This window comes from Moschus berezovskii, chromosome 11 (genome assembly GCF_049115385.1).
Source record: "Moschus berezovskii isolate FMDL1 chromosome 11, NW_MosBer_1.0, whole genome shotgun sequence".
NCBI classification, from domain to species: domain Eukaryota; kingdom Metazoa; phylum Chordata; class Mammalia; order Artiodactyla; family Moschidae; genus Moschus; species Moschus berezovskii.
In genome coordinates, this window is record NC_142470.1 from 7,544,410 (window position 1) to 7,559,095 (window position 14,686).

At 54.6% G+C, this 14,686-nt stretch overlaps 2 protein-coding genes across 3 annotated transcripts; one reads left to right on the forward strand and one right to left on the reverse strand.

Moving 5' to 3' along the window:
• Window positions 1–1,522: 1,522 nt before the first annotated feature.
• SPOUT1 (SPOUT domain containing methyltransferase 1) lies at window positions 1,523–10,256 on the forward strand. Of its 2 annotated transcripts, XM_088841107.1 has the most exons (12): window positions 1,523–1,614; window positions 2,484–2,529; window positions 2,854–2,979; window positions 5,974–6,133; window positions 6,371–6,460; window positions 6,564–6,613; window positions 6,843–6,973; window positions 8,054–8,126; window positions 8,234–8,332; window positions 8,795–8,897; window positions 9,066–9,213; window positions 10,117–10,256. In XM_088841107.1, exons 1-12 carry the CDS (start codon window positions 1,579–1,581, stop codon window positions 10,183–10,185), a joined length of 1,131 nt encoding a protein of 376 aa, XP_088697233.1. In that variant the 5' UTR covers window positions 1,523–1,578; the 3' UTR covers window positions 10,186–10,256. The 2 variants fall into 2 exon arrangements, with proteins under 2 accessions (XP_088697233.1, XP_088697234.1); XM_088841108.1 differs by lacking the exon at window positions 6,371–6,460.
• A 17-nt stretch (window positions 10,257–10,273) lies between these two features.
• ENDOG (endonuclease G) lies at window positions 10,274–14,035 on the reverse strand. The gene is made up of 3 exons (XM_055400610.2): window positions 13,260–14,035; window positions 11,998–12,107; window positions 10,274–10,622 (listed from the first exon to the last, which is right to left on the reverse strand). The coding sequence occupies exons 1-3, from the start codon at window positions 13,764–13,766 to the stop codon at window positions 10,340–10,342; spliced, it is 900 nt and encodes a 299-aa protein (XP_055256585.1). The 5' UTR covers window positions 13,767–14,035; the 3' UTR covers window positions 10,274–10,339.
• Between the last annotated feature and the right edge of the window lie 651 nt (window positions 14,036–14,686).

Consider the following 14,686-nt stretch of genomic DNA (forward strand, 5'->3'; position numbering starts at 1 on the left):
TAACTACTTTGGAAGACAGTTTGGTGACTTCTTTCAAAGCTAAACATAGTCTAACAGTTGGATCCAGCAATCAGACTTCCAGCTGTTTATCCAAATGAGCTGAAAAGTTAGGTCCACACAAAAACCTGCACATTAATATTTATAGCAGTTTTATTTATAATTGCCAAATACTGGAAACAACCAAATTTTCCTTTGAAAGGTGAATGGATAGACATGCTGGCATATCCATACAATGAATAGTATCCAGCAATAAAAATAAATGAGATATCAAGCCACTAGAAACTAGGGAGGAACTTTAAATACATATTACTTAATAAAAGAAGGGAGTCTGAAAAGGCTGCATATTGTCTGATTCCAACTATATGACATTCTGGAAAAGGCTAAACTATAAGAACAGTTAGAAAAAAAATAGATCAGTGGTTATCAGGGGCTTGAGGAGTGGGGAAAGTAGGTGGAGCACAGATTTTTAGGGCAGTGAATCAATTTTGTATGATACTATAATGACTGGGGCTTCCTTGGTGGCTCAGACACTAAAGAATCTGCCTGCAATGCAGGAGACCCAGGTTTGATCCCTGGATCAAGAAGACGCCCTGGAGAAGGAAATGGCAACCCACTCCAGTATTCTTGCCTGGAGAATTCCATGGCAGAGATAGATATATGACGTGATGTATTTTGTCAAAAGCCACAGTATGTACAGCACAAAGAGAGAACGCAATGGTATGCTATGAACAAATCATCAATATTGGTTCATCAACTGTAACAAATGTACACCTAAGGCAACATGTTAATTACAAAAACTGAGGGGAAAGTCTGTGGAACTCTTTACTATCTGTTCAGATTTTTGGTAAACCCAAGTCTTCTCTTTGGCCACCTCATGCGAAGAACTGACTCATTTGAAAAGGCCCTGATGCTGGGAAAGATTGAAGGCGGGAGGAGAAAAGGGGGACAGAGAATGAGATGGTTGGATGGCATCACCGACTCAACGGACATGAGTTTGAGTGAACTCCGGGACTTGGTGATGGACAGGGAGGCCTGGCGTGCTGCATGCAGTCCACGGGGTTGCAAAGAGTCGGACACGACTGAGCGACTGAACTGAACTGTTCTCTAAAATAATAAAGTCTGATAATTAAAAGAGAGAGTAAATGAACGAATCTATAAAATAACTGGATTTAATTATTGCCAACTCTGAATCACACTCCAGCTCTGGGCCCCAAGATCTCCATGTAAAAAACCAAGCTGATGTTTGACTTCCGTGCTCGACCCGAGCCGGAGGGCGGCGCTCTGGAAGTCCAAGGTTTCTACGCACTGGGACACTCAGGCCTGCGATGAGCTCAACACCACCACCCACCCCCCTGCCCCTACGCCAGCGCCAGCTCCAGCTCACCGGTTGCCTCCCCCCATCCACCCCTAGGCAGCCCACCCGGCACCTCCAGCCATCCCCTGTCCACGTGCTCTCACCGTCCCGCACCTAGGCCACGCCCACGCGCGCCACTGGCTCTCAGATTGGACGGCTCGAAGGAGGTGTTGCCGGAAGGGGTGAGTCTGATTGGCCGGGCGGGGCCGACGGCGTGCGCGAACATGGCGGAGCGCGCGAGGAAGCGGCCCTGTGGTCCGGTAGGTGGAGGGATGTGAGAGCCCTGCGGCAGGGCGCGGGGCTGGGGTCAAGAGACAGAGCCGCGTGGGGCCCCGTGGCGGGGCCGAGTCGCCCCTCCAGCTCCAGGCTCGTCGCTCCTCCGCGGCCGGAGTCCCCGAGCTTGTTGCCTGTTTGTGATCTCAGTTACCCCTGTCCCGACAGCAGCGGAGGTGGGAACCGGGGTTTGAATCGGAGCCGGGACAGCGTCGGTAACTCATTACCTTACCCAAGTCCTTAGTGGCAACTCTGCCCGCGAATTCGGGAGGCGGGACCCGGCTCCTTCCCGAGCCCTTTCATGGCATATCTTATGATAACCAGGGCGGCAGTGGGCAGGTCCGGCCCCGCTGAACCTATTTCCTCTTCTTTCCAGTAGGAACTCATTTAACAATTTACCGAATGCTTACTATGTTCCAGCTATGGTCTCAGGCTCTGGGGGTACATGTCCCTGCCCTCCTGACGCTGTCTCTTGGGCAGTGTTGCGTGTGCGTGTGTGGGGGGGTTGTCCCTCGTTTCCTCACTACCCACATTTAAAGGGGCTTCCCTAGTGACTCAGACAGTAAAGAAACAGCCTGCCAATGCAGGAGACTCGGGTTCGATCACTGGGTCAGGAAGATCCCCTGGAGAAGGAAATGGCAACCCGCTTCAGTATTCTTGCCTGGAGAATCCTACAAACAGAGGAGCCTTGTGGGCTACAGTCCATGGGGCTGCAAAAGAGTTGGACACGACTGAGCGACTAACCAACAACAACTCATTTAAAGAGAGGGGACAGCTGGGGAGCAGCAGGTGTGACCCCCAGCTCAGGTGTGACCATTCAGCCTAACTCCTGTATCTCCCCCAACTCCTTCTCCAGGGTGAACATGGCCAAAGGGTGGAGTGGCGGAAGTGGAAGCGACAGAGTAAGTCAGGGACTGTGGGGCGGGGCCGCCCCTGGGAGGGGGACCCAATGGGGAGCTAAGTGTCTGTGCTCACCTCCCCCACTCCATCAGTGCAGAGCTGAACCTTGGGGAAAAGCCACTAGGTTTGTCCCCTCTAGGTCTCACTAGTACCCAAAATGGGGATGAGGAGGCCAGAAGCCCGGAAGTCTTCTCTGGCTGCTCTCTAGGCAGCATTGGAATCCCCAGGCTGACCTACTGAGAGGACAGCACCTCCTGGACTGTTCCAAGTCTTTCCCACCTCCAAGTCACTCTTCCCTCCACCAATTGGGATGTCTTCTTATCCAGAAAAAGAGGAGAAAAAGAAGTGGAAGGATCTCAAGATGACAAAGAAACTGGAGCGGCAGCGAGCGCAGGAGGAACAGGCAAAGCGCCAACAGGAGGAAGAGGCAGCTGCCCAGAGCGAGGATCGGGGTGAGCAAGCCGGGTCCTGGGCAGGGCAGAGAGAGGCAGAAGGGCCCTTAGGGGCCACTGGGCCCAGACATCTTGTCCTGATGGAGAAACTGAAGCTTGGAGAATGGGAGGGACCCAAAAAGCTGAGCCCTAACCTCCTACTTAGGTGGATTTCAGTTCTCTGTAGGGTAAGTGTCATATATCATAACTTCTAGAACCTCATCATTATAATGGCTGTTTTTATTATTTTTTTTAGCTCCTTTAGCCAGACTTTATTGTTTGAATATTTGCAACTGCTATTCTGTGCACAGATTTTAATTTTTTACAGAACTCTATATTCCATATTGCTGGGCCACTTCACTCTCCATTTTTATGCCACATTTCCATCCAGATCTATTTCGCCAAATCACAGTCTGCCTGTTGGTGTGTTGTTTTGTTCAGTTGCTAAGTTGTGTCCGACTCTTTGTGACCCCATGGCCTGTAGCCTACCAGGCTCCTCTGTCCATGGGATTCTCCGGACAAGAATACTGGAGTGGGTTGCCATTTCCTTCTGCAGGGGGTCTTCCCGATCCAGGTTTTGAACCTGGGTCTCTTGCATTACAGGCAGGTTCTTTACCACCTGAGCTTCCAGGGAAGCCTCCAGCTGTTAACACCCACTTCTATCCAGGTAAAGAGGTGTATAGAGACAAGTTTACAGGAGTGAGGCTGCCTAATCCATGCACTGCTGGACCTGGTGTTTCTGACCCCACATTGTGTCCTAGATATCCTTCCATACATCGTGTCCTTCTATACGTCTGCATCTGCCCTGACACATTCTATCTTTCCTCCTTGGTCAGACCCAAAATTCTGGAGTATTCAGTTCAGTCAGTTCAGTCGCTTAGTCGTGTCCGACTTTGTGACCCCATGAACCGCAGCACACCAGGCCTCCCTGTGCATCACCAACGCCCAGAGTCCACCCAAACCCATGTCCTTTGAGTCGGTGATGCCATCCAACCATCTCATCCTCTGTCATCCCCTTCTCCTCCAGCCCTCAATCTTTCCCAGCATCAGGGTCTTTTCAAATGAGTCAGCTCTTTGCATCAGGTGGCCAAAGTATTGGAGTTTCAGCTTCAATATCAGTCCTTCCAATGAACACCCAGGACTGATCTCCTTTAGGATGGACTGGTTGGATCTCCTTGCAGTCCAAGGGACTCTCCAGAGTCTTCTCCAGCACCACAGTTCAAAAGCATCAATTCTTCGGCACTCAGGTTTCTTTATAGTCCAACTCTCACATCCATACATTACCACTGCAAAAACCACAGCCTTGACTAGACGGACTTTGGTTGGCAAAGTAATGTCTCTGCTTTTTAATATGCTGTCCAGGTTGGTCATAACTTTCCTTCCAAGGAGTAAGCGTCTTTTAATTTCATGGCTGCGGTCACCATCTGCAGTGATTTTGGAGCCCAGAAAAATAAAGTCAGCCATTGTTTCCACTGTTTCCCCATTTATTTGCCATGAAATGATGGGACCAGATGCCATGATCTTAGTTTTCTGAATGTTGAGCTTTAAGCCAACTTTTTCACTCTCCTGTTTCATTTTCATCAAGAGGCTCTTTAGTTCTTCTTCACTTTCTGCCATAAGGGTGATGTCATCTGCATATCTGAGGTTATTGATTTTTCTCCTGGCAGTCTTGATTTCAGCTTATGCTTTCTCCAGCCCAGCATTCCTCATGATGTACTCTGCATATAAGTTAAATAAGCAGAGTGACAATATACAGCCTTGACGTACTCCTTTGCCTATATGGAACCAGTCTGTTGTTCCATGTCCAGTTCTAACTATTGCTTCCTGACCTGCATATAGGTTTCTCAGGAGGCAGATCAGGTGGTCTGGTATTCCCATCTCTTTCAGAATTTTCCACAGTTTATTGTGATTCACACAGTCAAAGGCTTTGGCATAGTCAATAAAGCAGAAACAGATGTTTTTTTGGAACTCTCTTGCTTTTTTGAGGATCCAGTGGATGTTGGCGGATCTTTGGTTCCTGTGCCTTTTCTAAAACCAGCTTGAACATCTGGAAGTTCACAGTTCATGTATTGCTGAAGCCTGGCTTGGAGAATTTTGAGCATGACTTTACTAGCGTGTGAGATGAGTGCAATTGTGCGGTAGTTTGAGCATTCTTTGGCACTGCCTTTCTTTGGGATTGGAATAAAACTGACCTTTTCCAGTCCTGTGGCCACTGCTGAGTTTTAGGGGTGTTTTTAGTCTGGAGTATTAGGGGGCCATATTTTATTCTGTAAGCCCAGTGGTTGTTAGTGATGATGGTGACAGTAGGGACAGAAGCTGAGCACGTCAGCTGTCTCAGACACCAGGAAAGCCCTTTATATCATGTGGCTCCCTTTGGACGACTCTGGGAGCAAAAGTGTGGTGGTTTTTCTGAAGTCAGCTGTTCTGCATTTTGTGTGACCTTGGGTCATGTATTTGACCTCTTTAAGCTAAAGGTTCCCCAACTGTCAGTGGGGATCAAGGTAGTACCTACTTCCTAGGGTTATTGGTTAAGTTTATACCCATAGAAGGCACTAAGAATTATTATTTTTTAATTTTGAGGAGGCTGCTCTGCAACATGTAGGATCTTAATTCCCCAACCAGGGATTGAACCCATGCCCCTTGCATTAGAAGCACAGAATTTTAACCACTGGACCACCAGCGGTGTCCAGTAAGAATAAATACTAACTCTCATTATGATCCCATTTTGATGCCTGGAGAACTGAGGCAGTAGGGGGCAGAGGATGTAATATAGGTCAATGCCTCTAACCAGTCCCTGCCATAGCTAGTCGTGCGTCCTGTTTATGGGAGCCCTCAAGACCCCCAAGTTCATTTTCTTCCTGGGGAGATAGAGATCTGGAGAGGGAATCTATGCTACTTATTTCAAAAATCTTCCCAGTAAGAAAACATTTTAACTCTCGGCCCTACGATTAGGAAGGGAGGGGAGAGATGGCCCTGGCTGCTCCAGCTGACCATGAACACCCTTGTCCTGCCCAGGGCGGCACTACACCCTGAGCGTGGCCCTGCCGGGCTCTATCCTGGACAATGCCCAGTCACCGGAGCTTCGCACCTACCTGGCCGGCCAGATTGCCAGAGCCTGCGCCATCTTCTGTGTGGATGAGATCGTGGTGTTCGATGAAGAAGGCCAAGAGGCCAAGTGAGGGGCCTCCAGCAGGGTCCCAGCGGGTGCAGGGAGAAGGGAGGGGCTGCCAGGATTGGCTGGGCTGCACTTCTTTCCCCGCCTTCTTGCCTGGGCCGAGAATCCTGTCTGAATGCCCCCACTGTCACCCTGGTGGGTCTAGTTGCAAAGCAGCGGTGCTGCTGAGGTCATACTGGGGGTGGGAGAGCTCTCAAAGAGAACCCGGTGGGCTGGACCCCTGTCTTTGTCCCCTAGGACTGTGGAGGGGGAATTCAGGGGAGTTGGCAAGAAGGGGCAGGCGTGCGTGCAGCTGGCCCGGATACTGCAATACCTGGAGTGTCCACAGTAAGGACAGACCTCCCAGACCAGGGCGGAGGGGCGGTCACGGTGCAGATTGGGCGGGACATGGCCCCCCTGGGAACTTCCTGAGCTCTGCGTTCTTTCCTAGGTACCTTAGAAAGGCCTTCTTCCCCAAGCATCAGGATCTGCAGTTTGCAGGTAAGGCTGGGGGAGGGGACCTGACCCCCATTTCCCATGGATCATCCTCCAGGCTCTGAGAACTCACGGTCCAGTTGGGAAAGCAAGACCTGTGCCTAATGGCACACAGCAGGTCTGTGGCCGAGCTGGATCCTGGACCGGGGTTCCCAGCCTCACCACCCAGCCACCCCCACCACCCCTGTGTGCCTCTGCACCTCCCAGACTCTTCCTGGCCCCTCTCCAACCGCAGGGCTCCTGAACCCCTTGGACAGCCCTCACCACATGCGTCAGGATGAGGAATCCGAGTTCCGAGAGGGTGTTGTGGTGGACCGGCCCACCCGGCCAGGCCAGGGCTCCTTTGTCAACTGTGGCATGAAGAAGGTAGGAACTGGAGGGGGCATCGAGACATGCTTCCCAGACACTCCCTGGGTTTGGAGGGCACGTAGGGGGAGCCCTGGCCCCGGGCCTCTCTGCCTGCCAGGCCCCCGCTGATGCAGATTTGAGCCAGAGAAGTGCCTAAAATAGGGCTCAACAGATAGAGCCAGGAGCAAAATTTACTGGTTTTTTTTTTTTTTTGAAAAGCATGTCAACACTAGAGAGCCATTGTGCTAAAAACAAACCAAAACAAAACCCTGCAAAATCAAGTTCAGAGTCTCTCTGGGGCTGCTCCAGTGTGATGCCAAGCTCTGGATTGGAGCATTCATTTGCCATCTATTAATCTCATGTCTCCTAGAGTCAGAGGCAGAAACATTTAAACGTATGGGGATCCCCTCCCATCAAAAAGAACAGACCTCAGAGAACTGGCCAAAAGCAGACCAGGATACCCAGACTCAGATGAAGGGAGAAATACATGTGAAACCCTCCAAGGAGAAAGCCATTCTAAATTAAAAATTGCGACAAGGGACGTCCCTGGTGGTCCCGTGTTAGGACTGAGCTTTCCCTGCCGAGGGCACTGGTTCAATCCCTGGTCAGGGAACTAAGATCCCAGATCCCACAAGCTGTGCATCGAGGCCAAAATAAATACATAAATTGGGACACAACACAGACATCAGGTGTCCTTCATCACAGCTCCCACGTGGTCAGCATTTACTTCATGCCAGACCCCGTGTCGTGTAACAATAGCTGTTATGGAAAGTCTTCTATTGACAGATGAGGAAACTAAGGCTCAGAGGAGTTAAGTGACCACTTAAGCTCCCCAGAATGTAGAAAACTGGGATTTCATCCCAGAAATACTTCCTACTTTGTGCCAGGCCTGGACTGATCCTTTTCACCCATGTCATGGGGTAGTCATTTTGCAAGAATGGTCTTTTGTGAGCAGGTCTGGCCCCAGGCGATGGGGAATAGGGCACAAAGTGTGACCTGGACCCCTGAGATCCCCCCGTGTCTGGGAGAGCAGTGACCCCTGCTGTCCTGCAGTGGGGGTGGGGGTGGAGCAGCAGGTTTTTTCTGGCTTCCTCCCAGGAGGTGAAGATTGACAAGAACTTGGAGCCTGGACTTCGGGTGACGGTGCGGCTCAACCAGAACCAGCTCCCAGGTATCCTAAGGTGTCCCCAGCCCAGCCAGCCTGCGGGCTCGGAGCCACCTCCTTCCACTTCCTTGTCCCCTCACCCCATCTTTACAGCGTGTCTGCTTCCTCTCCAGAAAGTAAGACCTACCGGGGGAAGGTCGTGTCGTCACAGGACCCTCGGACCAAAGCTGGTCTCTACTGGGGCTACACAGTCCGCCTGGCCTCCTGTCTCAGTAAGCACAGAGCCTCCTCCTATGAACATCTGTCTTCTCTCTGTCTGGGGAACCTCAGAGAGCCCTGCTTGACCCAAAAGTCAGACTGGGTCCTGCTAATATGCTGTGTGTCCTTGGGCAAGTGCCTTTCCCTCTCTGGGCCTCGAATGCACTGCCTGGGATGCTTTTAAGGACTCCTGAGGCAAAGCATCTTTAATGATGTCCGCCGTGGGGCTGGGAATGGGTCAAAAGGGCCAGAGGAGTAAAAGGTACGCCACTTGTTTTTGGAGTTCCTTCCTCCCCAGCCTCCACTGTTTCTCCAAGCTAGCTCAGGCACGGTCTCTGCCCACTCCATCTCTGACTTTCCAGCAGGAGTGCAGGCTGTGGCTCCCTTATCTCCACCACCACCACAGTACATACACGCAGCCAAGTGACAGTGGCTTGGGGGTAACAGGGTCCCCAGTGAGCTGGCCTCCCCGGCAGGTGCTGTGTTTGCAGAGGCCCCCTTCCAGGACGGCTATGATCTGACCATCGGGACGTCAGAGCGAGGCTCAGATGTGGCCTCCGCCCAGCTTCCCAACTTCAGGTGGGTCCAGCCAGAGGGAATGACACGGATCAGGGGACTGGACTGGTAGGGGCACAGCTGAACGGACTGGGCCCCTGCTACCCCCAGTATGGGGGATGCTGTGAACCTTGGGGGTGGCATTCAGAGGGCCGTGATGGGCAGTCAGTGATCCCCTCCTGTGGGCAGCAGGCACGCTCTCGTGGTGTTTGGGGGCCTCCAGGGGCTGGAAGCTGGAGTGGATGCCGACCCCAACCTGGAGGTGGCTGAACCCAGCGTCCTCTTCGACCTGTACGTCAACACCTGCCCTAACCAGGGCAGCCGCACCATCCGCACAGAGGTGAGCCCTCCCGGCCCCGCCTCTTCTGGCTAAGGGGGTTGCAGCTCTCTCCCTGTCCCTCATCCCATCTGGGGCTGCCCTGAGCCAGCCTTCTGGGCTGGTCCCCTTGTGCCCTCAGCCTCTCCCCACAGCAGAGCTACAGCAGGGACGAGCTGAGAGTGAGCTGGAAGCCAGGAGTCCTGGTTTTGGTGCCCATCCAGCTGCTTCCAGGCTGGCTGACCCAGGACACCCACCACCCCTGCTCGAGGCCTGTTTCCTTAGCTGTATGCCCCGTGTCCCACTCCCCGTCTCTGACCGTGATGGGCAAGGCAGCCCTCCTCGCCGGCACCTCTGTCCCCCAGGGAACAGGATGCAACCTTCTCTCAGAGCCTTCTACCTGGGCAGCACGGAACGCTGTGCCTGTGGGCACCTGCTGGGGGAAGGTGCCAGTGCCTCCACTGGTCTCAACGGTGGTGACCAAACAATGTGGACAGCCTGTCTCCCTGTCCCCAGGAGCCTGGCCAGGGCCGGGTGTTGTGTGCTTCCAGTCTCAGCCTCCTGGCAGGAACCCCTGCTCCCACACTTCCGAGGGCCCTCCTGACCATCACCTCCCCCTCTCTGGGCGACCCTGGGAGGCAGGTATTATGATCAGCCCCATTTTACAGAGGAGGAGACTGAGGAGCAGAGACGTGAGGCCCTCTCCTGACAGGGCCTGCAGGTGGCCAGTGACAGTAAGATGAAGCTGAACCTGCCTCCCCCCTCCCCATCCCCCTGCCCTGGACCTGCTGATGGCAGCATACCCCACAGGCTGGGGTCCTGGGGGGTGCCTCCCCACACCCCCCAGACCCTCCTGATGGCAGCATATGCCAAGGGTCGGGGTCCTGGTCAGTGGGGCCATAGCCTGTTGCTGTGCTTCTCTTCCAGGAGGCCATCCTCATCTCCCTGGCTGCCCTGCAGCCTGGCCTCACCCAGGCTGGTGCCCGGCCCAGCTGAAGGTTGTGTGGGGCCCAGGATGGCAGAAAAGCAGCAGTGAAGCCAGCAGTTCCCACGGGTTACCTGGAAAGACACACTCGAGACTTGCTTCCAAAAATAAAAGACTTTTAAGTTGACTCATTCCCCCAAGCCCACAGTCCAGCTGAGGCTGCCCTTACTTGCTGCCCGCAGTGATGGCCTTCAGGCTGCCCGCCCGTGCCAGGATGTTTGGCACAAAGAGCAGCCCCGAGGCCCGCTCAATGCTCTCGATGGGCACCAGGAAGCGCTCCAGCGGGATCGCCTCATCCACCGGTGCGTTGGGCATCACGTAGGAGCGGAGTTCGATCTGCCCGCCTGCCGCCTCCAGGATCAGCACCTTGAAGAAGTGGGTGGGCACAGCCACGTGGTTCTTGCCAATGACTTGGTACTTCACATAGGACTTCCCGTCAGCCTCTGTCCTGTGAGCAGACCCAGGCACATGGCCTTTCAGGACTCCCAGGGGGCTTGTTCAGACCCAAGGCCACCACATCCAAGAAGCCTTCCCTGATTGGACCTCCAGTTTGTGTCACCTGCAGGACCACCCTCAGCGTGAGGCTTCTCTGCCCGACTTGGCTTGCCCAGGAGACTGGGAGCTCCGGCAGGGTAGAGACTCATTCCTCCCCTGTTTTCTTCATGCCTGACGCTGTGTTCAGGGAGAGTGGGTGGTGGCAATAAACGCTGCAGAAAGAATCGGGCCTTCATTCACATCCTCCTTGTGGACACTTGACTACTGTCTGTCTCTCCCTGTAGAGGGTGGGGCTGTGATAGTGGAATGCCCAGCACCAGCACACGGCCTGGGGCAGAGCAGGTGCCCAGAACACTGGACAGGTGACTGGCTAGGTTTCTGAGAAGTCCACTCCATTTCAGCAGGCCAGAGGAGGCACTGGCTAATTAAAGTGTATCAGTGCCTCGGCAAGCCTGTGCTGAGTCCTTACTAGGGTGACATCCACCATCCCACTGTCCCTTAAACAGCCATCTAGTAGGTAACGGGTATTATCCCCATTTTACAGGAGAGGATGTTGAGGTCATTTGCCCAGGGCACCCAGATACTGAGGCTTTGCTGGTGACTCAGTGGTAAAGAACTTGCCTACCAATGCAAGAGAATGTGGGTTTGATCCCTTGGTTGGGAAGATCCTCTGAAGAAGAGAATGGCAATTTCCCAGTATGCTTGCTTGGGAAATCCCACCAGGCTTCTCTGTCCATGAGATCACAAGAGTCGGACACAACTGAGCAACTAAACAACATCAAACCCAGAGACTAGGTGACAGAGCCCAGGTTCCGACCCCAGCAGAGCCAGCTGTTGGCCACAGTCCCTTGCCTCACTCATCCCAGTCCTCAGCAGAAAAACCACCCAGCAAGCCCAGGGGAGCTTAGTCCCTTCCATCTGGGAGGCCGGCCTAGCTGCACAAGGACAAGAGTGAAGGCTCAGGGTCAGGAAGACAGAGTTCAAAGCTGGCTTCAGGAAGGGATGCCCCCAGCAGAGAAGACTGAAGGTGAGAACCCCGTGCAAGGGTTTCTATCTGGGCATAACATGAGTTAGGTGGATGTGACAAGCGATGACGTAGGAGAGGAACAAGGGCAGATTCAGGGCCTGTTACATACGGGCAGAAATGTGGGCACCCCAAAGGTCTCTGCAGAGTAGAATCGGGGGCTCAAGGTAAGGAAGGAATGGACAGACTTACCAGAAACCAGATGAGTGGGGACCTAGCGGTGTTGACACAGAGCTGGGGGGAGTCTGGCTGGGATGACTGGGAGGTGCTGCTGTCCCCAGGCTCCCCCCAGCTCTATCCTTACCTGGGCAGGAAGAGTGGCCCCGTGCAGACATAGACGTTTTGGTAGGTGCGGGTCAGACTGCGGCTGTACTTTTCCAGGTTGTTCCAGGCGTTCTGGTTGAGGTGGGGCACCTGGCGGGAGGCGTGGGCTCCAGTGAGACACTGGGACCCTTGCAGTCAGAGGGCTGCCCCAGGCCTGGGGGCAGGCACCAGCACGGGGCCAGAAGGTTCCAGCAGCGGGGTGGGGGCAGGGACAAGCACGCAGAGGAAAGGGAGGTTCATGGAAGGAGAGTCACTGAGCCCAGACAGAGCCCACAGGGGTGCTAGCTGCCCCCGCCAACCCAGATTGGGAGAGCTAGCATCCCAGGTCTCCAAGCAGTTTCTCAGCCCCGAAGAGCCGTAGGAGAGGGCAAATCTCCCAGAGAGAAACAGGCTTGCTTCTGCCCCAGGAGCTCATGGGAAGACCAGCTCTTTCAACCATCTCTCCCTTCCTTTTCCCAAAGTCTGAACTGCAGAGCCCAGCAGGGAAGGTCAGAAATCTGACTCCACCACCTGAGCTCTCAGGTCCTTGGCACAGTGTCCAGTCAGTGGGGGTCTCTGCTCCTGGGTGAGCACCAGTCAGGTCAGAGGCTGGGACCTCACAAGTCTCACTAAGAGCCCCACCATCCATCTCTACCTGGGTGTCAGGCCCTGGTGAGAACGGGGCTAGAGGCAGGACGGCTAGTCCAGAGAGCACAGTGACTGCTCCTAACAGCCACTGCGGGCACCTATCTATCCTTTTACTCCCGGAAGGCAGGCAGGGTAGGGCGATGGATTAAAAAAAGCTCAGGGTCCCCTAGACAGACTGCCTAGGTCTCCTCCCAGGGTGTGACCCTGGGTCAGTCACTTTGTCTCGCTGAGACTTTCCTCATTATAGCTCTTATTTACTAAATGCTTGCCGAGAACCAGGAAGCGCGCCCGGTACTTTTATATATGTAGACAGTTATAATCAGTTCCTCGGCGCTACTGCAAGAGGCAGGGGAGTTAACAGTTTCATCCTGATTTCAGGGAGGCGCCCGGGGCCCTCGGGTTAAAATCAGAGCGCAATGGGTGCTCAGCGCCCCACTGCTCCATCCCTCCCGCCGCCGGCGCGCGGTGCCTGTGGCCACGCGCCTGACCTAGAGGGCGCCCAACTCGGCAACTCTCCCATTCTGCTAAGGGGAAAATTGAGGCTTAGAGGCGAGCGCTGGCCTCGCTTTCCGCCGCCGGGGTGGGGGTGGTGGCGGGGGGCGGCGCAGGCGCTACCTGGGGCGCGACGTTGCTCAGGTAGAAGGTGTCGTCCATTGCCTTCTGGCTCCAGCGGTGGTTGGCCGCGGCAGCGAGGTGGCCGCGGTCGAAGCCGCTGCCGCGGTAGTCGGCGTTGGTGGCGCGGTGGTACGCATGCACCGAGTCGTCCTCGTGGAAGTCGCAGGAGCGGCGGTCGCCGTCGCCGCGGAGACCCTCGGGCCGCAGCTGCTCGACCACCCAAAGCGCGCCGCGGGTGCGCGGGTCGTAACACAGCACGTACGACGCGCGGCTTTTGAGTTGCGCCACCCCGGGCAGCCCGTACTTGGCCAACTCGCCCGGGCCGCCACCCGCGGGAGCCCCGGGCACCGCGGGAAGCCCCGCCGCCGCCGCCACCGGCAGCACCGGCAGCCGGCTCAGCAGCCCCGGCGTCGCCCGCGCGTCCGCCCGCTGCCGCCGCCAGCCCTCGGCAGCTGCACCCAGCCCTGCGCCCAGGGCCAGAGTCAAGCCGGCCCGAAGCAACTGCATGGCCGCGGACGGTGGCCGGGGCGCGGGGGGGGCCGGCCCGCGGCGCTCAAGGGACGCCGCGACCTCGGGCGTCCGACCCGGAGGCTCTTAAAGGGGCCGCACAGGCCTGCGGGGGCCCACCGCGGGGATGGAGCGGAGCGGAGGCGTGAGACGGCGGAACATGGGTCCCCTCCACTCACGAACGCTCCGAGGTACTGTGCAGCCCAACAGTTCGGAGTCTGTGCCCACCTAACTGGACGACCGGACGCCTTCTCTTTGCCCCTTCAGGACGTGGAGCTGAGGGAAGGGGGCGTGGCACCACCACCACGGCTCATGATTGGCCGTCTCGGAACCGGCTCCGCCCCGTTCCGGCCCCCTCGGTCTTCACGGAGACCTCCGCGGAGGTTCCCTCCCACTCCGCAACGAAGACCCCTCAAAAAAAAAAGTTGTCTTCTAATTTACAGGACTGAACTGGGAAAACAAATCAGGAATGCAAGGATTCCCTACCGTATTACTTATGAGACAGGCCGGGGAATGAGTAAGATATTCAGAATCAGGGACTGGTTTTGGACATTTTTAGCACATCAGATAGAATATAGGTCATAAAAATATTTTGAAATCATACAGCAGCTTGCTCACCACCTAAGGTAATGGGGGGGGCAGGGAGTGGGGGAGAGATAATACACAAAACTCTGCTTCAAGAAAATTATTTATCAATGTATCAATTATCTAATAAAAATTACATCTGCAAAGAAAAGACCAACAAATTACAAGTGATTTTCTGCAGATGGTGGGCTGTAAATGACTTGTTGAGTTCAACTTTTTTTCAATCAAAGAACTTACTATGAAATCACAACGTAATACCTCTGCCTCATTGCATACTCTCCTCTCAACAGCTGCAAACTGCAGTTGCTTAAGAGTGGAACAGGCTCTTTGGACAA

Coding starts and splice junctions, on each gene's coding strand:
- ENDOG (XM_055400610.2), bottom strand. CDS start 13,766: ATGCAGTTGCTTCGGGCCGGCTTGACTCTGGCCCTGGGCGCAGGGCTG. Junction 12,108..13,259: donor TGAGCAACGTCGCGCCCCAG/GTAGCGCCTGCG, acceptor GCCTCCCGCCAG/GTGCCCCACCTCAACCAGAA. Junction 10,623..11,997: donor GGGCCACTCTTCCTGCCCAG/GTAAGGATAGAG, acceptor GTCTGCTCACAG/GACAGAGGCTGACGGGAAGT.
- SPOUT1 (XM_088841107.1), top strand. CDS start 1,579: ATGGCGGAGCGCGCGAGGAAGCGGCCCTGTGGTCCG. Junction 6,614..6,842: donor TCAGGATCTGCAGTTTGCAG/GTAAGGCTGGGG, acceptor CTCCAACCGCAG/GGCTCCTGAACCCCTTGGAC. Junction 6,974..8,053: donor TCAACTGTGGCATGAAGAAG/GTAGGAACTGGA, acceptor GCTTCCTCCCAG/GAGGTGAAGATTGACAAGAA.